We start from the raw sequence: 23434 nt of genomic DNA, 5'->3' as shown, positions 1-23434 counted from the left end.
TTTTCACACACACAAAATCCATTCTTTTTTGAGCGTGTTGACATTAAGGGCTCAGTTCAGTTCAGTTCAGTCGCTCAGTTGTGTCCGAACCAGCATTCCTTTTGGGAGCAAGACATTAAGGGCTGCTGCTAAGTCACTTCAGTCGTGTCCGACTCTGTGCAACCCCATAGACGGCAGCCCACCAGGCTCCCCCGTCCCTGGGATTCTCCAGGCAAGAACACTGGAGTGGGTTGCCATTTCCTTCTCCAATGCATGAAAGTGAAAAGTAAAAGTGAAGTCGCTCAGTTGTGTCCGACTCTGTGCGACCCCATGGACTGCAGCCTACCGGGCTCCTTCATCCATGGGATTTTCCAGGCAAGAGTACTGGAGTGGGGTGCCATTGCCTGCTCCCATTAAGGGCTAGTTAGCAGCAAAACTATGAAGATTTTGTGTTGTGCTGTACATGCTTAAAAACTGGCTCTCCCTCCAAAATAGGTACATATGTTTATCCTAAATTTTATGATATAATGGATGTGTATCACCCAAATTACAAATAGCAATAATGTTTTTTCATATAAATTCCATTTAGCCTATTGATTTTCACAGTATGCTTTCATTGGTTTTTGTTCAGCTCTAGTTTCTGTTGCCAGCATTTGGTTGCAAGTGACAAACGAGTGTAGTTTCAGGGTGGTTGGCTGGTATTTTTACTTACATTAACGAGTAGGACAAAAATGAAACAGTGAAGGCATATGTAACGTGACTGGCTTCTTTGTTGAAAAAAAGAAGTAGTCAATGGTTTTGAACACTGAAAGACTATTTCTTCAAATTTTTTCCAATTCACAATGTAACTGTTACCGGAAGGGGGACCCCTCTCAGAGCCCGAGTGGGCTCTTGTGTGACACTGAGAAATACACTGTCCAAGGAGACACACGTACTGACAAAAGAAAAGACTTTGATTGGGAAGAGGCCGGAGGGCATCAGGGGAAGGGAACCCAAGACAGCTGCCCTGCTCCATGGCACACAGTCTTAGAAATACTGAGAAAGACTTAGAAATACTGGAGATTTTCTGACACTTTAACTTCAGTTAAGAATTTGACATAATACATATGACAGTGAAATGCAACATGTGTAAAATCATGTTCAGGATACTTGGCACAATGTTTGAGCTAGGTATAAGGGAGAATCAGCGTTCCTTTTGGGAGCAGGAAACAACAGTTACACCCTGGCTTAATTATGCTGTGCATTCTGAGCTGCCTCCCAACTTCTGAGAGTCGGTCCCTTATTTGTGATTTGGTAATAATACTATGGCTTATGTGTGTTTGATCCCTGGGGTCACAAAGAGTCCAAGAGAACTTAGCCACTAAACCAGCACCACCACACCAACACTATGGCTTCCCAGGCAGCGCAGTGGTAAGGAATCCGCCTGCCAATGCGGGAGATGTGAGATACTGGGTTGGAGCCCTGGGTGGGTAACATCCCCTGGAGAGGCGGTGGTGGTGAAGTTGCTAAGTCAGGTCCAATTCTTGTGACCCCATGGACTGTAGCCCTCCAGGCTCTTCTGTCCATGGGCTTCTCCAGGCAAGAATCCTGGAGTGGGTAGCCATTCCCTTCTCCAGGGGAGCTTCCACACCCAGGGATTGAACCCAGGTCTCCTGCATTGCAGGCGGATTCTTTACTGACTGAGGTGCCAGGGAAGCCCCAGGAGTAGGGCCACATCCCCTGGAGTGGGAAATGGCAACCCAGCCAGCATTCTTGCCTGGAAAATTCCCTGGACAGAGGAGCCTGGAGGGGCTACAGTAAAGAGCAGGACAGGCCTGACCTCAGGAATAGAGTCAGTCCAGATACTCCTCTGAGTAAATCCTGAGATCTAGAAGGGAAAAAGAATGAAGAGCACCTCCTAAAGACTCAGAGTTTGCAAAGTGGCTTATTATTATAGAATCACAGCGCTGTGTGCCTGCTCCCTGGACTGCCTTCTGGTCTCTGCCCCAGGACCTGGCCGAGAGGGAAGCAGCTAGGAGACTTGGAGTAGGCTAAGCCATTACTGGGGCTTCCCTGCGGAGGGCTCAGACGGTAAAGAATCAGCCCGCAATGCGGGACACCTGGGTTCGAATCCTGGGTCGGGAAGAGCCTCTGGAGGAGGGCATGGCAACCCGCTCCAATGTTCTTGCCTGGAGAATCCCAAGGACAGAGGAGCCTGGCAGGCTACAGTCCATGGGTCGCAGAGTCGGACACGACTTGAGCGGCTAAGCCCAAGGCATTACTAGAGTTTTGTTTTACAAACACCGTGCTGCCAAATGAGCTTCTCAGGGTTCTCCAAACCGCCTGCTCACATTGGATCTATTCACATAAGGTGTGTGGGGTGTGTGTGTGTTAAACCCCTCTCTTCTTAGTAGCCCTCAATACGTTTAAGAGGAATGTAATTTACAACTGAAAGCACAGAAGCTCGGATGGGGAAGCACTGTTTGCACAACATTCAGGTGTAGCAAGGCTGCAATAGCAGAGCGGGGCGGGGACCCGGCCTCTGACCCTCCGTCCCTCCCACGACCCCGCTCCCCCTGCAGGGCTTTGCTCCCGGGTCCCCCTCGGGTTATCTGGCTGATCCATTGTGGATGGAAAAACAGGGCTGGGCCGGCTGTATGGAAAGCCTTTGAAAGCGGAGGAAACCGGTCACCGCAGCGTGACTATCAGCTGAGAGATCGCCGCCTGACCACTCGGGAGAACCGCGTGCCCCTGCAGACCCGCGCGCCCCTCCAGACTGGAGCGCCCCTGCAGACCTGCGCGCCCTTCCGGACCCGCGCGCCCCTCCGGACCCGCGCGCCCCTCCGGACCCGCGCGCCCCTCGGGACCCGAGCGCCCCTGCAGCCTCGGGCGGTCTTTCCCGCGATGCTCGAGAGCGCAGAGCTGAACTTCAACGCCGACCATGGCTACCTGGAGGGCCTGGTGCGCGGCTGCAAGGCCGGCCTCCTGACCCGGCGGGACTACGTCAACCTGGTCCAGTGTGAGAACCTGGAAGGTAAGCGCCGCTCTTGTGTAAGTCGCTTCAGTCGTGTCCGACTCTCTGCGACCCCATAGACTATAGCCCGCCAGGCTCCTCTGTCCATGGGATTCTCCAGGCAAGAATACTCGAGTGGGGAAAAAAGGGGCTGACGCCGCCCGCTGGAAGGAAGCGCGGCCAGGGGCTGCGTCCCCCTGGCCTAGAGTCCAGGGCGGTGTCTTCAGCCCAAGATGCAGACATCAGGGCTCCTGAATTTTGACTAGGGAGGAATAAATTGCATCTATATTTTCGATAGTCTCTAAGTGAAATTTAGCGTTTCCTTTCATTATGAAGACAGGCAACAAATCACAGCTGGTTAGCACTTTGAATAGTAATCCAGTGTTTTCATATCCTCTTACTGTTCTTGCAGATGCCTTGAAATACCTTTTATGCTTTCACTGTTTCAAAGAATGCTAGATACTGGACTCAGCCTTGATATTTACTGTCTTAATAAAGAAGCACCTTGTCACATTTTACAATATCTTCGTAACTATATTTTGATATATTTTGTTTTCTTGGTAATTCTATATATTTTCATTCTACGTATTTATAAATATTTGCAGAAGGGTGTCACCAAACTGTCCAGGGATCTACAGCCTTAATTCCCCCCTCCTTCCCCCACCCCCAAACCTTGGTATAGAGAATTTTATTCTATCCGCTTTCTCTGTGTCTATTAATATGAGGGCATGTGTATTTGAGATTTGTCTTCACTGGAGCTTAAGAAAAAAAATCAAGAGACAGGCCTGTGGTGAGGCCACCCTGGATTCAAAAGCCCTGACTTTGACCTCTACAGAGGGTCAGACCTGAGGCTCAAAACCTCCGAGCCTGATTCCTTCTTTGTAAAACTGGGTGGTAATGCCGCCTGCTCTGCTGAGTGGTTTGGAGAAATAAATAAGGCAACGCACAGGAGAATGTGTGAAGAGCTATGAAGCACTCTTGTTCTCTAGTCGCTAAGATGTGTCCGACTCTTTGCGACCCCATGGACTGCAGCACTCCAGGCTTCCCTGTTCTTCAGCACTTCCCAGAGTTCGCTCGAACTCATGTCCATTGAGTCAGTGATGCCATCCAGCCATCTGTCATCCCCTTCTCCTGCCTTCAATCTTTCCCAGCATCAGGGTCTTTTTCTTCCAATTAATCAGCTCTTCGCATGAGGTGGTCAAAGTATCGGAGCTTCAGCTTCAGCATCAGTCCTTCCAGTGAGCATTCAAGGTTGATTTCCTTTAGGACTCTACAAAGCCAATTATCTTTTCTTTTTTTTTTTTAACCATTTTACTGAGATATGATTGACATACAAAAGCTGTACATATTTAATGTATACAACTGGATGAGTTTAGGGATAAGTGTACACCTGGGAAATCACCACAGTCTGTGCCATAAGCCCATCTGGCACCTCTAAAAGTCTTCTCCTGCCCTCTGTTGTTGTGTGTGCATGTGTGTGAGGACTATGGCTCTGTGCTCTACAGCAGATCTCTAGGACTTATTTGTCTTGTGTAACCAACACTGCATACCCTTTGACCAGTACCTCCCAACTTCCCCTTCCTCTCTGGAAATTAAGCTATAATGTTTTCAAAGCCTTACCAAAGATCTCACATCTATAATATAGTATTTTTATTATTAAAGGGGCTTCCCTGGTGGCTCTGACAGTAGAGCCTCTGCCTGCAATGTTGGAGACCCGGGTTCAATCCCTGGGTCAGGAAGATCCCCTGGAGAAGGAAATGGCAACCCACTCCAGTGCTCTTGCCTGGAAAATTCCATGGATGGAGGAGCCTGATGGGCAATAGTCCATGGATGGGGTTGCAAAGAGTCGGACGCGACTGAGCAACTTCACTTTCACTTTATTATTAAATACGGCTACATTTATAACTTTGAAACATGTTTATAAAATCATTATCATGTTAATAATAGGGTGCTTTAAAATGTCCAGATCATTCTAGAAAAAACAAGAAAGTAATAAATTGCCAGGAAGAGTATTAGAAAGTGAAAACAAGACAAAAAAACAAGATGACTTTGTACGCTTCTCAGGTAGGGCTGAGGGTAAAGCCAAACAGGATTAAGGCAGAACTGCCTAAGTTAAGGGAGCTCCTCTCTTTTCATTAGAGATGGAAATGGCTAGACAAATCTTGTAGATGATAACTAATTCTGTTGGCTACAAATAATTGCAATTTAATTCCAAATCCTAAATCATTTCAGCATATCTAGTTTGGAGTTTGGTGCCTGGAGAATGTTAATCACATATAGAAAATAAGCATAAATTGAGGTAGGAAAAAATTAATGAGCACAAGGCAGAATGAATGCTTCCGAGAGAAACCATTTGAATGAATTCAGTAGTTTGCAGCAGGCTTTTAAATGAGTTGAGGAATGCAAATTTAAACACAAACCATACATAAATGTCTTCATGATACAAAGCAAGGTTTAAGCCTGCTCACTAAAGAATTCAGAGAGAAATCACCCTCAGCTTCAATTTGGGGGAGAAGGAAAGGTTTCAGACTCTTGAAGCCCTGAAGAGTGAATTTCTTAGAAAAATACACACAGGTGCACACATATGGAATTTTCCATGTAATATCAAGGAGTCATGGACCAGCTGAAGTCATCCTGAGCCCCGAATAAGAAACCTTCCTACGTACACCGTTCATTATTTTCATGATATCTCATGGTTTCTACCTTTCCTTTCTCCCAGTTACATTTCTTTTTCAGCCATTCATTTCACAACTGTGTTTGAATCTGTTTCCAATCTTTTTGGAGACTCTTGTGAATATCAAATATGCCCTCAAACTGCAGGTTATAATGACTGCTGAGAAAATAAATCTAAATAAAGGTTTCATGTCTTCAGTTGAGGACTCTGAGGCTTGGCGTGGCTATGACCAATCTAACCACCTCACCAAGGGTGAGGTATGCAGACGTCTGCAGCTATTATACTTTTTCCACTAAAATGTCTGCCTCCTGAGCATGAATGGAAGATCCATGAATAGGTCGATGCTGCTCTCAGCTCCATTTTGATATAGAAAATAATAAGGTCTGCCTTGCCTGTTTACCTTATGAAAGGTTGTTGTTGATTCATGCGAAGACACCGGGATTCTTGGCCCCCGGAGGAGAAGAATTCAATCTGGGGCCAGAGACGAGGCTTGATGGCTCAGAGTTTTTGTGTAATAAAGTTTTATTAAAGTATAAAGGAGACAGAGAAAGCTTCTGACATAGGCATCAGAAGGGGGCAGAAAGAATACCCGCTTGCTAGTGTTAACAAAGAAGTTACATACTTTCCAATGAATCCAAAGAATGTCTGGAGGTTGTAAAGACCTCATCAGACCTACTCCTATAATTTACATTTTAAGATAACAGAAGGTTTAATCCAAAGACTGTCCTTAGGCAGGATACATTATTGTTACATAATCCTAAGGAATGTAGAGAAGGAAAAAAAGTTTGTCCTTTCTTCCTCCTTGAGAATTCCAGACCCCTCTCTCCTTGGGGACCCCTAGACTCCTTATCAACCTGCCTAGGAAATGACTCTCTCACTTACAGGATGTTGGGAAATAAGGCACTTGTGAAAAGCAGCTCAGCTGTTGCATCTGTGAGTTTACCGAGAGAAACCCAGCCACTTTCCCAGCTGGTTTAAAACACGCGGAGAGAAATCATGGACACTCTCGGGACAGAAGTTAAGGACTTTAGATTTCTGTTACTTTTGAACGTAATATTCACCATACACATGACGGTCAAGAAGGGCAGGGAAAGCAGTGTCGGGATAGTACCGAGTCAAAGCAGGCACTTTCGGTAAAGGAAAGCTAATTTGGCAAAGATTAAATTCACCTTTAGTCTTTTAAATTTCTCTAGTCTTTAAAAGAAAAGTATCCTGACACCAACGAATTGTTTTGGAACCACTTACCAGGAACACAGGAGGTTTCAGGTCATTTTGGAAGAGACAAATATGAAGATTGTCCAAAAAGCTTTGAAAAATCCTGGCATTTATGATTGTGCAAGTGAGTGTGGTCAGAAATACTCACCTGCTCCAAGATCTCACCCTGACTAACAGTCAGCTGAACCAGTCACTAGGACCCTCTGTTTTAGGCCGCTCCATGACTCAGTCCTTCCCGGGAATAGGAGAGGAAGCCAGTTCACATAGCCTGTATCACTGGTACTGCACACAGAAAATTTCTAAAAAGTGACTTTTTAAAAAAGTTATTTACAGTAACTTGAACCAAAATAATAATGTGAAAGGGCCATAAAATCATCTTCAGAAGAATTAACACTGCTAATTTTTAATTAATTTTTTTTTTAGAGCAACTATAGGTTCACAGCAAAATTTAGGAGAAAGTACAGAGATTTTTTATATAACCCCTGCTTCCACACATGCATAGCCTCCCCGTTATCAGTGTCCTCCACTAGAAAGGTGCAATTTTGTAATCTGTGAACCTATGCTCGATACATCATAATCGAGTCCAGAGTTTACATTGGACTTATACATTCTATATTGTTGTTCATTTGCGAAGTCATGTCCAACTCTTTTCGACCCCTTGGACTGCAGCACGCCAGGCCTCCCTGTCCTTCACCACCTCCCAGAGCTTACTCAAATTCATGTCCATTGAGTCAGTGATGCCATCCAACCATCTTGCCCTCTGTCGTCCCCTTGTCCTCCCGCTTTCAATCTTTCCAACCATCAGGGTCTTTTCTAATGAGTCAGTGCTGCAAATCAGGTGGCCAAAATATTGGAGCTTCAGCTTCAGCATCAGTCCTTCCAATGAATATTCAGGACTGATTTTCTTTAGGATTGACTGGTTTGATCTCCTTATAGTCCCAGGGACTCTCAAGAGTCTTCTCCAGCACCACAGTTCAGAAGCATCAATTCTTCAGTGCGCAGCCTTCTTTATGGTCCAATTCTCACATCCATACATGACTATCGGTAAAACCATAGCTTTGGTTATATGGACTTTTGTTGAGAAAGTAATGTCTCTGCTTTTTATATACTGTCTAGGTTAATCATAGCTTTTCTCCCAAGGAGCAAGTGTCTTCTAATTTCAGGGCTACAGTCACCATCTGCAGTGATTTTGGAGCCCAAGAAAATAAAGTCTGTCACTGTTTCCATTGTTTCCCCGTCTATTTGCCATGAAGTGATGGAACAGACACCATGATCTTAGTTTTTTGACTATTGAATTTTAAGCCAGATTTTTCACTCTCCTCTTTCATATTCTGTGGGAACGGACAAATGTACAACACGTATCCACCACTGTTACATTATACAGAGTATTTTCACTGCCCTGAAATTATTCTGTGCTCTGACTATTCTCCATATCCGTGACCCCCTGTGGGAACCACTGGTCATTGTGCTGTTTCCCTAGTTTGGCCTTCTCCAGAATGTCACACAGTTGGGATCATTAAGTATGTAACCTTTCCAGACGGGTTTCTTTCACTTAATAACACACATTTGAGGCTCCTTCATGTCTTTTCATGGCAACACTGCTATTTTCATTAGATTTTTAAATTACAAACCAGACCGTTGTAAGTATTCTTTCATGTTCAAAAAAAGACAAAGTGGTAAGATGAACAGTTCAGAGCTCAAAAATTTAGTAAGAAATAGCCTTCCCTGGTGGCTCAGAGGTAAAGAATCCACCTGCAATGCTGGAGACACGGTTGGATCCCTGGATGGTGAAGATCCCCTGGAGAAGGCAATGGCCGCAGACTGCAGTATTCCTGCCTGGGGAATTCCATGGACGGAGGACCGTGGTGGGCTGCAGTCCCCGGGGCTGCAGCTGAACAACAAACAGGAAGCTTTCTCTGAAACACGTGCTGAATGTGACCCCAGCTCTCAGGTATGGTGAGAGGTCTGGACCCAGCCTTTCCCTTGTCGTCTCTGCTGTCGTTTCTGGGAAGTGGATGAGAGGAGCTGATTACAGCTTATGAACAATCATTAATGCTTCCTTTTCAAGGGACATGACCTCCATTCCTTTCCAACTGTGCCTTCATGTGGGAATTAATGCGTGTACTCAGCACGTTCTAGTTAGGGCCAGGGAAGGAAAGATGAAAAAGATAATACCCTGCCCTAAAAGGGCTCCCACTCTAAAGAATAAAAACATTGAAAGAGTAAGAACCCCTTAATGAGAGCGGTTGGGCCTCACAATTCTAAATGCATGCACGCTTGGCCGGGGACTTCATGTAGCTTTGTTGGGACTGGCAGAAAATGAAAAACAAATTAAATGTCCACTGTAAGGGAGCTGGTTAAATGAATTATGGAACAGTTATATAATGTAATGTCCTATAACTACAGAAAAAAAAAGAAAAGGCATAATAAACTGTGAAAGGATTCATGTGGAATTAAAAATAGTAGTTACTGGGACTAGTAATGAGTGGCAGTGGTGTGGATACGTAGTTGACAAGTAGGAGACCTTATGCTATGCTAAGTCTCTTCAGTCGTGTCCGACTCTGTGCGACCCCATAGACGGCAGCCCACCAGCCTCCCCCGTCCCTGGGATTCTCCAGGCAAGAACACTGGAGTGGGTTGCCATTTCCTTCTCCAATGCATGGAAGGGAAAATACCTACTATCTATTAAAAGGTAGTCTAAAATTTAAAAAACTCTTATAGAAGGAAGACTCTTATTTCAAAGGAATTTCATCATTCTCCTTTACACACTATTTGTACCTCTAATTATGTGAAAATGAAAGTGTTAGTCACTCAGGCGTGTCCCACTCTTTGGGACCCCATGGACTGGGGCCCACCAGGCTCCTCTGTCCATGTTTTCTCCAGGCAAGGATACTGGAATGGGTTGCCATGCCCTCCTCCAAGGGATTGTCCTGACCCAGGGATGTAACCCAGGTCTCCTGCATTGCAGGCAGATTCTTTACTATTTGAGCTACCCAGGAAGCCCTAATTATAGTACTTATTTTCTCTGCTTTGTATAAAAAATGCATATACAGTATTGTCAGTGTTCAAAAATACTTCCATCAGGCAGGATAAATTTAACTCAATTTAAAAGCTAGACAGCTTGGCCTATGAGGATTAAACCAGTGACCCTGGTGATGTTAGCACCACACTCTAACCAATGGGGCTTCCCTGGTGGCTCAGATGGTAAAGAATCTGCCTGCAATGCAGGAGACCTGAGTTTGATCCCTGGGTCAGGAAGATCCCCTGGAGGAGAGCATGACAACCCACTCCAGTATTCTGGCCTGGAGAATCCCGTGGACAAAGGAGTCTGGCGGGCTATAGTCCATAGGGTCGCACATAGTTGGACACGACTGAAGCGGCTGAGCAGCAGCAGCTAACCAGCTGAGCTGACTGGCCAGTTACCATCCCATCTCTACCTGGTAAGCATTTCCTCAGAGCTCTTCTGCCTTTCTCTACAGTTATTCCTTCAGCCACAAATTCCATTCTGCATCTTGCTTGCCTGGAGAATGCCCATTCCTCTTTAAAATCTCCACTCGAAGTCATTTTCTCTATAAACCCTTTTGTACTCATTCCTATTCGGATAGAATTGACAAGTCTCAATTTTGTGCTTTATTGTGCCGTGTAATGTACTTAATTCTGTACAGCATCTGTGATATTTGCATAAGTATGTCATTCTGGGACAGGACGTTTGTCTCGTTTATCTATCTAGTCCCCTGAGATATCACAGTTAAGGGCTTAACTCCTAAATGAATAAATGAATCTATCCCCTCCTAAATTGTAAGCTTCTCAAGGGCAGAAACTGTAAACAGGTTTGCTTATAGAGGGGTTAGTTAACGAGGTGGGAGAATCCTTTCACAGTGTTAGAGTGTATCAGATCACCACGACGTATACTTTAAGTGCCTTAGAATTTTATTTGTTTGTTATACCCCAGTAAAACTGAACTTTAAAAAAAAAAAAAAAAAAGACCTTTTTTAAAGGATAGAAACCACAGCATATCCTTTTTCGTCTCCTAGCTTCCCTAGCCTAAGGCTGTGTTTTGCACGTGGTAAAAATTTGAAAATACGCAATATGTCTGCCTGTCCTGACTCTGCTTCCTGGGCCTGGGGTATAAGCCAGCTGCTTAACTTTTAGCCATGGTGCTTTCCTTTCTGATAGATGGTATCTCCCTGGCCTAACTCCCAGTTTCTAAGGGAATCAGACATTTCTGAAAATGTTTTGTAAACTGTAAATCACGAGAATTCCCTGGAAGTCATAAGAACACAGCCTGAATTGCCGTGTATATACAACACAAATTAATTTACCCTCTTCTGCTAGACTTTTAAATCCCTAAAATAATCCTTCCCTTTGCCTGGTTGTGGTTAATAGTGTTTGGTGTATGACTCTTATGTTGTTGATTCTGCTTTCCTTCAAAGAGCACTGGTTTGTTTTGGAAACAATCATTCTATAAATAAATAAAAACTATTAAAATTTAAGAAGAGTTTATAGCTAGAGGATATATTCGAAAGTAAACTGAATCTTGAAGGGCAGTGGGTTGGGAAAATGTCAGTGAAATGGGGAACTGGAGGTGGGGTCAGGGGAGTTGAGCTGATAAGCTGTTCTAGGCTCTTGGGGAGAATTAATGGACTATAAGTAGAAAAACATAAAGGCATACTGGTGAGGGGTAAAGCAGTTGCCTGCAGTACTAGAGTATTCCAATAACACAGGAGTTTGTGCTGGGAAAATTTTCGAGGGCCACCAAAGGTCTAATTATGGAACTTCAGAATATTGAGTGAGGAGAGAGTCACGTCCAAATCTTCAGTCAAATACCTGTATGCATGGAAAGATGTACAGGTTATTTCTCTGAGCCTCGGCTTCTTCATCTGTGGAATGGGGATTATTGTTAAGGCTTATATTGTATGTTAAAATCATCTGTCAGTGGTAAAATACAAATAATTTGCAAGCTGCTTTTAATCTGCCTAAAATTCAGTAGCTCCATGCTACTTAGAGGGTCATTCTAAGATCCAAGCGTTTCTTAGGAAAGATGAAAGTTTGAGGCATGGAGTACAGAAAGGAAACAAACTTGGGAGAATCTATTAAGAGATTGCCACAGTGATCTAGGTTTATGACAAGAATCTATTAAGAGATTGCCACAGTGATCTAGGTTTATGACATTGTAATTCCAAATTGGGGTATAAGGAGAGGAAATCTGGGAAGATATCTAGAAACGATGCAGGGGATTTGGAGTTAATAAATCTTCAAAGAGGACTTGAAGAAAACTCTTCAAAGTTTCATCACCATGAGAATGGCAGTACCGTAGCAAAAATGGAGGAAGAAGCATCTGGCTTTAAAAATAGTGATAGATTTATTCAAATTAAGTAATTGTAAAGTATGATGGTAATATATTATTTAAGAAAATTCTGATTTAGGGAATAAAAATCAAAGTCAGCCAATCGAATCAAATTATTTTGGAAGGAGATAGGTATAAGTAAGGGGGCAAAAAAGGTCTTCATCTACATTATCTTTTTTAAAGCTGCACAGTAACCCAAAAAGCATACATTCTAACCCATTTTGAAGGTGAGAAAACTGAGTTTGGAAAGGTCAGGTAATTTCCATAAGTTCAGCATCAAGCAGAATGTGGGGAAGAGGTAGGGGGCTGCTCAAAGATAGCATCCTTCACAAGTACAGGTGCTGCCTTGGCATAAACCTACCTGGAGTGTGAACCGTCTGGACATTCATTTTTAAAGAGTGCCAACAGGAAGCTGCACAGGAAAGAAAAACGAACTACCCGACAAACCAACAGAGAAAAGATAGCAACCAGAGAGTTTTCCTGCCTCACGAGTCAAGAGATCTCAGCTAATTCCCTGAACCCAGTGACTGCAACCCACAGAAGAAGCATTTTTACATTATGACTCTTTGTACACGCATGCAGGCACATACGCATATATGCTATTACACTCTGTGTGATATACTCGGATATTTGCTATAATAGCTGAATCTGTTCCTGTTGTGCTATTGTGTTTGGGACAGATAAAATGGATTTAGTTGGCAGTGATCTCATAGTTCCTCATTTGAATAAAAAAGAAAAAGTGTCACTTGCAACACGACTCTGGATAAAAAAAGAGTAATTTTCCAAAGTGTGCTCTGTGGGAGGCTGCATTGTTTTCCAGTGGCTTGGGAAGTTCTGTACCAAACTCTTTCCAAAGAAATCATTCAAATTAATGTATTAAAGGCTTTCAGTTCCTGCAGTTAGAAAGCTTATTTATTCCAAATGTATCTGACCACAAAGCTCTATTCATCACATACCTACTAAGATAAGCATGGCTTCCCAGTGGCTCAGCACGAATCACCCTGCCCATGTAGGTGACGCAGGAGACACAAGTTCTACCCCTGGGTTGGCAAGATCCCCTGGAGCAGGAAATGGCAACCCAGTCTAGAATTCTTGCCTGGGAAAGTCCCATGGACAGAGAAGCCTATTGGACTGCAGTCCGTGGGATCGCAAAGACCTGGACACGACTGAGCATGTAGGCACACACGTTTACATAAGCACTTGGGCAAATGCGAGGAAAAACATGTGACCCCAAAACTATCAGCATGATCGTTATCATTGAAAGATAATGATATTAACTCAGAGCAGATATTTCAAGCTAAGATTTTCTTCGGTTCTGATTTCCAGGGTCCCCATCTTAACTGTCCACCAACCACAGTTTTACAAGATTGCTTAAGCAGAGTCTGAAATACCTGAGACATTTAATTTCAGCATCTCACTGGCAGCTGAAAGAGAAACATATGTCCCGTGAGCCATATATCATGGTTTTGGAAGAAATACCATTTGTGTCATTCCTGTTGGCAAATATTTCTCCATGCTGAGACTGCACACTGTCAAATTGTAAAAAATCTGAACTGTCAAAATAAAAGACATGGCAAAAGAGTATGTTTTTTTTTTTTCAGTTAAGCTAATTAAATAGATAATTGAGCAAATAAATTCTGCGGTCAGTCAGATGAAGAGCATTTCTGATGCATGATCTACTCCAGACCCTGAAGAATGCCTGTCTGCTGAGACTCAAGAACCACTTGACTGCAAATGCCCCCTCCTGCATCAGCTACCAGAGTGATTAGCTCATCACCCACAGGGCTCCCTGTTATCCTCAGGATCAAGAATGTCACACCAAATCTTCCTGGGGACAGCCCCTGCGTATTTATCTGGCTTCATTTCTTACCCCTCCTTCTCTCCCACTCAGCTCTTCAACAGCACTGAACTGCTTTGAATTTCTTGCCCCTCCCCACCTGTACAAATTCATGGAATGCCTTCCTTGCACTCTTTCGTAGCACTTGAAGGCTCATCTCTGGCTTAACCTTCTTCCGGAAACTTTCCTAGGCTTGTTTTGCTTTCATCCCTCTGAGTCTTGCTCTCATTTTCTCAGTTCAGTTCAGTTCAGTGGCTCAGTTGTGTCCGACTCTTTGCGACCCCATGGATTGCAGCATGCCAGGCCTCCCTGTCCATCACCAACTCCTGGAGTTTACCCAAACTTATATCTGTTGAGTCGTTTTCTATGTTCCCATAAATCAAGGTTCTTATCTGTATTCCTGAACTCAGCTGGTTGCATCATCTGTTTTTTCGTGCCTCTTCTTCCACCAGATTATGAGTTTGCTTGAAGATGAGGAATATGTTTTGTCTCCTGTGGTAACAGCACATAATAGATACTCAATAAATGTTTCAGTGAAAATTGCAATAAAGTCTAGGATGCTCTATTGCCTCCAGTCATGTGCTAGATGGTGCCAAAGACATTTCTGATGTTCAGATATTTGAGACACTTATGTGTTGGGTACCACACAGGAACCAAAAGATAAAAGATACTACTAAGAAATTGGAACTGTCTCTTTGGAGTTAACATATTAAGACTTTGTAATATCCTGGAATAGGAGGTGTTCCAGAAGTATTATCCAGGTATTTTGAAATTCAGATGAGTGAGGTTAAATAATTCCACGAGACAGAATTAAGTAACAGAATAATTGATGATCTGATTTAATTGATTGGTAATAAAATACAGATTTTTTTAAAGGTATGATACTGGCTTTGAATCAATTTCACAACATGATCTTGATGAAGTGATGGGATTGGATCTTTGTTTTTTAAAGGTTAAAACCCATTTAGACCCACTGAAACTCAATGTCTTCATCTGTAGGGTAAATATTAGTAATAAACTTTTCTTTGCCATCAAGCAGGGATGGAGGCTTAGTATCCTCAAACAGTTTTCCTAGCACTATTTCCAAATAGTGGCTCAGTTAAAACCAATTTGCAATCTCTGGACTAGGTGGTTTCTAATGTTCTTTTCAACTGTGCTCAATGATTCTAGAGTTCATATGTAATTAAAAGTTGTTTTTGATTACCTGCATTAACATTGAATCTTTTATTGCTTTAGAGATTAACATGCAAGTCTAAATCTTACGTAGACCTTATATTAAGGGAACTGTGCTGTTGGAGAAGACTCTTGAGAGTCCCTTGGACTACAAGGAAATCCAACCAGTCCATTTTAAAGGAGATCAGTCCTGGGTGTTCTTTGGAAGGAATGATGCTAAAGCTGAAACTCCAGTACTTTGGCCACCTCATGCGAAGAGTTGATTCATTGGAAAAGACTCTGATGCTGGGAGGGATTGGGGGCAGGAGGAGAAGGGGACGACAGAGGATGAGATGGCTGGATGGCATCACTGACTCAATGGATGTGAGTCTGAGTGAACTCTGGGAGTTGGTGATGGACAGGGAGGCCTGGCGTGCTGTGATTCATGGGGTCGCAAAGAGTCGGACATGACTGAGCAACTGAACTGAATAAAGTAGTAATAATTAAATATGCATTTATCAGACTTCCCTGGTGGAAGAGTGGATAAGAATTTACCTGCCAGTGCAGGAAATCGGAGTTCCATCCCTAATCCGGGAAGATTCCACATGCTGCAGAGCAGCTGAGCCCCTGAGTCACAACTACCGAAGCCTGAGTGCCCCGGGCCCTGCGAGTCACCCCTCCTGAGCCCGCAGACTGGAGCTACTGAAGCCTGAGCGTCCCGGGCCCTGCGAGTCACCCCTCCTGAGCCCGCGGGCTGGAGCTACTGTAGCCTGAGTGCCACAGGCCCTGCGAGTCACCCCTCCTGAGCCCACGGGCTGGAGCTACTGAAGCCTGAGTGCCCCGGGCCCTGCGAGCCACCCCTCCTGAGCCCACGGGCTGGAGCTACTGAAGCCTGAGTGCCCCGGGCCCTGCGAGCCACCCCTCCTGAGCCCACGGGCTGGAGCTACCGAAGCCTGAGTGCCCCGGGCCCTGCGAGTCACCCCTCCTGAGCCCGCAGACTGGAGCTACTGAAGCCTGAGTGCCCCGGGCCCTGCGAGTCACCCCTCCTGAGCCCGCGGGCCGGAGCTACTGTAGCCTGAGTGCCACAGGCCCTGCGAGCCACAACTGAGCCCAGGGGCTGGGGCTACTGAAGCCCATGCGCCAGAGCCTGTGCTCTGCAGCAGGAAACATCACCGCAGCAACGAAGACCCAGTGCAATCAAATAAATAATAAACAGTAAATAAATATGCATTTATCATAAAGTTACTGCAAATTCAGTCAGTGTTGTAAAGCTTTTTCATGCATGTTCCAAATTTAACCTGATCTGGTGCTTTGTTTAATTTCAGATCTGAAAATTCATCTCCAGACCACAGATTATGGGAACTTCTTGGCTAATCAAGCCACTCCTCTTACTGTTTCTGTTATTGACACGGAGATGAGGAAAAAGCTCTGCAGAGAGTTTGAGTATTTCCGGAATCACTCCCTGGAGCCGCTAAGCACCTTTTTCACATACATGACGTAAGTGGCAGCAGGGGCCCTGCTCCTCCCCAGGGTAACTGTGCGAGCGACCCCTAAGAGTTCCAGGTGGGGTTAGGCTGGCCTGAAGTTCAAGACCACTTCTGTTTGTAAGTTTGAATGCATTCAGATCTGAGAACTGATAAAAGCGTGTCTTATCTTAGTGTTAGTCACTCTGTCCCCAGACTATTTGCGACCTCCTGGACTGTAGCCCACCAGGCTCTTCCGCCATGGGATTCTCCAGGTAAGAATACTGGAGTGGGTGGCCATCCCCTTCTCCAGGGGATCTTCCCAACCCAGGGATGGAACCTGGGTCTCCCATATTGCTGGCAGATTCTTTACCGTCTAAGTGACCAGGGAAGAGCATAGAGCCACATTTTCACTGTTAGAAAATAGATTTCATTTATTTATTTCATTTACTTATAAACATGATTAGGTCATTCATTCTAAGCAGTGATAAGTGCTGCTGATGTTTGAAACTTTCCAGATGTTGGAACTGAAGGTAGGTACTACGCCACATTTTCAGATCGCTTGTCAAGGTGGGGTTGAAATATCACAGATCTTTCTTAAAGTCACACCTACCCCTTCAACAGAATAAGGAGCTCCCATCATAGTTAGACGTGTCTTATTTTTATCCCTCTCTGTCACCAGTGGTTCCAGTCTTGCGGTGTGAAGGCCCTTCTTTCTAAAAAGTGTTTGAATTTCTACACAGTAGTAAATTGTATTTCTTAATCTAGTTAACAAACTATATCCAGTGCTCAAAACTTTGGGCCCCTTCAGTTGTCTTAGCTGATAAGCTGAGAATGAATGCCCACAAAGGATGAGCTGTCTATCATGTACATATAATTTAGATTAATATACAGCTATGATTACTACATCCAGGCCATAGACTGGTTGAGAAAGGCTTATAATAAAAATATCCCTCTATTCCACCTATCCCCTTCCTCCCCACACAGTTCTTCCTAAAAGTAAGCACTTCTCAGTTACTTATTATTTTTCTAAAAAAAAATTGCACTGTGTGTATGTATATTGATACAAACTCAACCCACCCTACTCCCACATTTCAATTCATACAGATGACATCAGTTTTCCTCCATTAATATTTGTTAGAAATATCCTCATCCACGTCATGCATTTTTAATAACTATGTGGAAGTCCATGTTTGGTAGACATTATAACTCAGTTTATCAGGCATTATTATGAGTTTGAGTAAACTCTGGGAGTTGGTGATGGACAGGGAGGCCTGGCGTGCTGGTGTCCATGGGGTCACAGAGAGTCGGACATGACTGAGCGACTGAACTGAACTGATTAACAAATAACTTTTTTTTTCTATTACAAAAAGTTTGCAACTAGCTCTAACTCATTATAGTGTAGGTCTTGAATTTATTTCTAAGCTAAATTTCTAGCAGTGCAAGGAGTGAGTCAAAGGAATGTCCCTTTGTTTATTTTAGAAAATTTGCTAAGTTGAACACAACGGAAGTAGCACCAATCTGTACCCCCAAAACAGTGCATGAGAAAGCCTGTGCCCCTACACCATTACCAACATCAGATATTATCTTTTTAATTTTTACCCTAACAATAGGTTAAAAACTATCTCTTTGCTTTAATTTAATTTCTTTATGGGCTTCCCTGGTAGCTCAGCTGGTAAAAAAAATCTGCCTATAATGCAGGAGACCCCGGTTCAATTCCTGGGTCAGGAAGATCCCGTGGAGAAGGGATAGGCTACCCACTCCAGTATTCTTGGGTTTCCCTGGTAGCTCAGGAGCTAAAGACTCCACCTGCAATGTGGGAGACCTGGGTTCAATCCCTGGGTTGGGAAGATCCACTGGAGAGAGGGAATGAAGGGAACAGCTACCCACTCCAGTATTCTTGCCTGGAGAATTCTTTGGACAGAGGAGCCTGGCAGGTTACAGTCCATGGGGTGGCAAAGAGTCGGACACTATTGACTTTCACTTTCCATATTTCTTTATTAGCAAAAAGGAATATCTTTTCACACTTACTAGTCATGTATATTTGCTACCTGACCCAATTCTTTGTGTATTTTTCCTATTAGAGTATGCAGCATTTTTCCTTGATATACAAGGACTCTATAAATTAAGAAAGTTAGCCCTTCGTCCATTTGATATAACTTAACTTTTATTTTAATTTTTTTGCTGTAGGTATATTGACATTTTTTATGTAGTTATCATCAGTTTTTTTATTGTACAATCTTTTGATTATTGTGTCCTGCTTAGAAAAGCCTTCACTCCAGAGCATCAGTAAATTCACCTGTCTTTTCTTCCATTCTTTTGTTGCTGTTTACATTTAAAATTTTGATTCATGTAAAATGTATTTTGGTGTAAAGAATGAGAGTAGGGATCCAGCTCAAATTGTCTTTCCCAAATAACGATCCAGTAAGTACTTAGAAGGAATGATCGTAGTTCAAGGCAGGAAGCAATCACTGATGAACCTGAGACGTGTTGTTAGCGCCTGTGTTCCCTGTTTGTGCAATCTAGCCTCCTAACAGTGCTGTAGTCTGGGATTTTGTTTATAGACAAGGTATAGATGCTGACGTTTTGAAAGAATCCACCGATAAACAACTAGTTTGAATGAAGATCAGATATGAACCTGGGTCTGACTCAGTCCAAAGCCCAAGCATTTTCTTTGAGAAAGATTCTGGAAAGGCTTCCCAGAAGGGCCGACATTGTTGGCAAGGCTGGAAATGGAGTAGAAGTTGGAGATTCCGGAGAAGGCTGGGTTTGAAGCATGCCGATGGGAAGGACGCTGAGTGAGTAATAACCGGTCAGTTTTGGCTGGAGCAGGCTGTGCAGAAAGAGGAGCGGGATGGGTAAGGGAGGCTACGGAAGAAAATTCCAGTCAGATTATGGAGTCTTCAGAGACAAGTCTTACTCAGTTCTGGTCATCACCGTTTTAAGGAAGAGGAAATGAAAACTTAAGAGCAAGAACTTGCCCAAACCACTAAAAAGTGATTTGAAATAAATGTTAGCAGTAGGCTGTGCAGAATTATTTTGCTCAGACTTAGGTGAGTGCAGAAAAGCTGACCTGTGGTGAAGACAGAGGGCAAGTCCAATTTTAATTAAATCTGAAAGCTGCCAGGTTTTGTACTTTTTAGGTTGAGAGACGATCTCACATGATGGAAATTTTCCCCAATATGTTAAGAAATACTCTAAGAATGACGCTGAGGCATTTGGTCAGTGGTTTCTCTTATGTGATGATTCCATGATTGATTGTTTTCTAACTATAGAATCTTAAACCTGGAAGGAACCTTAGATTAATTCAGCAAGACTTCTTATTTCACAACAAACTATCATATTTTATATCATATTTATCTAGTTAAATATCATATCATATTGATCTAGTTAAAATATACTGTTTCTAAAAATAAATACTTAAAATTTAAAATATTTCTAGTCATTAGTGATATTTAAAAACTGTGTATAAGTATGTATAGATAGTCACAGATACCTGGGTAGAATGTTAATGCAAAAATGGACACGGAAGCCTCGTTTTGGTAGTATTCGCATTGTTAGTAATGGGCGTGTTTTAATTCATCTTCTTCCTCTCTCTCTCTTGACGGTAAACTCTTTGAACTAGTTCTTTTAAGTATCTCTATCTGGACTCATTAGCAAATAATGAACACTGAATATTTGTTGAATCAATATATAATCCTGTATATATTATATATACATCCTACACCTGCATATAGAAACATACTTTCAGACAATTCAGGATTTTATGTCTTATATTTAATTCATGTATGGTACTTGAGGATTGGTTATTTATTGAATGGTATGTCAGGGCTAAAAACCAGATGTCATTCCTATAGATGTGTTTTATGTGGCCAGGGTAGTCTTTACAGTAATATTAAAAAATATGTTTCATTAAGGCTTGCATTCCCCAATTAGCCACGGTCTCCAACGCTCCCTTCTGTCTTATGATCTGCAGGTATTTAAGTTACTTATCAGACCCCAGATGTGTAGGTTTCTTATCAGGCATCAGACCTAGATGTTTTACCTGCATCTTTGCACCAGAACCATGCAAAGAAGTGTTTATATCTCCAGTTTTCAAATTAGAGAAACGGAGGCTCAATGAATCAATGTGTATTTCAAAGTGAGAGCATTATTAAGAGATTTGGAAAGCATTTGGTGTGGGTCCATCATTCTAGAAAGCTGATGGTCTTGCACTCACTCCACAGTTTGTCAAAAGGCAAATAAATCAGAAGTATCTGTGGGCCTTTAGAACAGAAGTATATTCCTGATCCCTATCCCAGGAGATTCTGACCTAATTGACCTGGGAGTGGGGCCCACCTGTATTTTGGAAAGCACCTGGGTTATTCAGATGGGCACCCCTAACTGAAAATGTCCCATTATGGTGCCCCAACGTTATGACTTGGAAGTCACTTTCACAATTATTCCCGTGAGTCTTTAGCCACAGTTAATTACAATGAAAAGTGTTATCCCCTTGTTGGAGACCAAAGGAATCACACCAAAGCCTAGGTCTTCTGAATCTCAGTCCATGGTTTGTCCCACCATTCATGTGACGTGCCAGCATCCAGCAGTGCCTGGAGTTCAGTTCAGTCACTCAGTCGTGTCTGACTCTTTGCGACCCCATGAACTGCAGCCCACCAGTCCTCCCTGTCCATCACCAATTCCCAGAGTCCACCCAAACCCATGTCCACTGAGTCTATGATGCCATCCAACCATCTCATCCTCTGTTGTCCCCTTCTCCTCCTGCCCTCAATCTTTCTCAGCATTAGGGTCTTTTCCAATCAGTCAGCTCTTTGCATCAGGTGGCCAAAATATCGGAGTTTCAGCTTCAGTATCAGCCCTTCCAATGAACACCCAGGACTGATTTCTTTTAGTGCCTGGAGATACATTACCAAAACAAAGGTGTATGTGTGTAGGACAGGTGTCCAGTAGTTCTGAATCTGTTTTTCTTACTTCTCTTTTAAAAAATATTGCAAAGTCAAGTGTCTATCTAGCACCTTGAACTGCCATCAGGTAGGCTTACTTCCCGCCCTATGAGGAAATTCCCAGGGTATCATTATGAAAATGATTAAGCCAACCCTAATAGAAACGGTCTATATTTAAAGTGGTATGATAGATACAGTATGAATGTACAAGAACTGTACATTCGTGTGATATAATTACTGTATATGTGAAACTTGCTTTGAAAATCTGGATGGATATTTTTAAGTGCCTAATCGCAGGAAGATCTGGAGGTTTTGTGTACTATAATTATACACAGTGCTGTGAAACAAAGGAGTGAATCCTATAGCATTTTAATGAAGAGACTGTATAATATAGGCTTGGATTCTTTTGTTTTCCTTCCCTCCTACTCAGCCCTTTCCAGCAGCATTTCAACTTCTATCTTTTGAGATTAGCTCTCTGATTAAAATATTTTAATATTCAAAATACTAATTTAACTTTTTCAGCTTTAAGTTTTATTAATCTTTAAAAATAAATTTTCTCAATGTAGGATAACCAAGGAAATATACTCTTCAATACTTCACAGTAACATCAACCAAGAATCATAGGCTAAGATCCACACAGTGAAGAAAGCTTTAGAGATTCATTTAGAAAAGCTAGTCAAAAGTTCTTGAGTATCTCAGTGACACTTTATAACCCTCTACAGGTTTTGCATTGTGTTGTACAGCTTGGTTTGCCCTAAAAAGTTTCTCTGAATCAGGTCTTCTGGTGCTAAAATGAGGAAGTGAAAGTTGCTCAGTCGTGTCTGACTCTTTGTGACCCCATGAACCATACAGTCCATGGAATACTCCAGGCAAGAATACTGGAGTAGGTAGCCTATCCCTTCTCCAGTGGATCTTCCAGATCCAGGAATGGAACTGGGGTCTCCTGCATTGCAGGAAGATTCTTTACCAGACTCCTCCACAAACTGGATCACAAACTTGGTCACCCCATCACTTGTTAGGCAAAACATAAATAGCATACCTCTGAGTCAGTGAGAACTCACATTCCAGTGGAGCAGGTAGATGCATCCGCAAAGGGTGAAAAGCTGACAGAATTACGCAACAGCTGCAATGGACGTGAACATTCAGCTGGAGGGAGCTGGAGGGTGAGATGACTAATCCTGATGTTGAAAGAGTTTGCAGAGAAGGTAGAATTTGAACCAGGATTTCAAGTGGGCATCAGATTGAAAGAATACACTGTGTAAGTGAGACACGAGAAGATTGTCTACCTGGGGGTGATGGGTCATCTCAGGCGTGGCTGGAGCCCAGGCAAGAGCAGGCGTGTGACTGGGGAATGAGATAAGAGGCAGGCCTGATGCAAGGCTTCACCTGTCTCCATCAGCAACAGCCAGTTGAGGGAAGCTTTTCAGGAAGGGTGCTACCGCTCCCTGCTTCAAACACCCACGTCCTTTTTGTTAGTAAGTAATAGAGACCCTAAGATGTGACATTGTGTATGTGTGTGTTAGTTGCTTAGTCATATCTGTCTCTTTGCAACCCTATAGACTGCAGCCCACCAGGCACCACCACCACCCCACCACCCCCATTCCATGGGATTCTCCAGGCAAGAACACTGGACTGGGTTTCCATTTCCCTCTCCAAAAGGAACTGTAGAAAGAAAGAAAGTGAAGTCGCTCAGTCATGTCTGATTCTTTGCGACCCCATGGATTGTAGCCTACCAGGCTCCTCCGTCCATGGGATTTTCCAGGCAAGAGTTGCCATTTCCTTCTGCAATGTGACATTGGGTTTTCCAAATAGTGTTTCAAAGATGCTGCTTT

The 23434-nt window shown here is 43.2% G+C and overlaps 1 protein-coding gene across 1 annotated transcript in view; it reads left to right on the top strand.

Moving 5' to 3' along the window:
* Positions 1-2713: 2713 nt before the first annotated feature.
* Positions 2714-23434, top strand: part of ATP6V0D2 (ATPase H+ transporting V0 subunit d2) — a 56109-nt gene continuing 35388 nt past the window's right edge. Inside the window, 2 exon segments of the mRNA NM_001046101.1 lie at positions 2714-2992; positions 16522-16693. Of these exon segments, the coding sequence (NP_001039566.1) occupies positions 2863-2992; positions 16522-16693 (302 nt within the window). The 5' untranslated portion in view covers positions 2714-2862.

This window comes from Bos taurus, chromosome 14, assembly GCF_002263795.3.
Source record: "Bos taurus isolate L1 Dominette 01449 registration number 42190680 breed Hereford chromosome 14, ARS-UCD2.0, whole genome shotgun sequence".
Classification (NCBI taxonomy): Eukaryota; Metazoa; Chordata; class Mammalia; order Artiodactyla; family Bovidae; genus Bos; species Bos taurus.
This window is presented reverse-complemented; position numbering and strand designations above follow the sequence as displayed.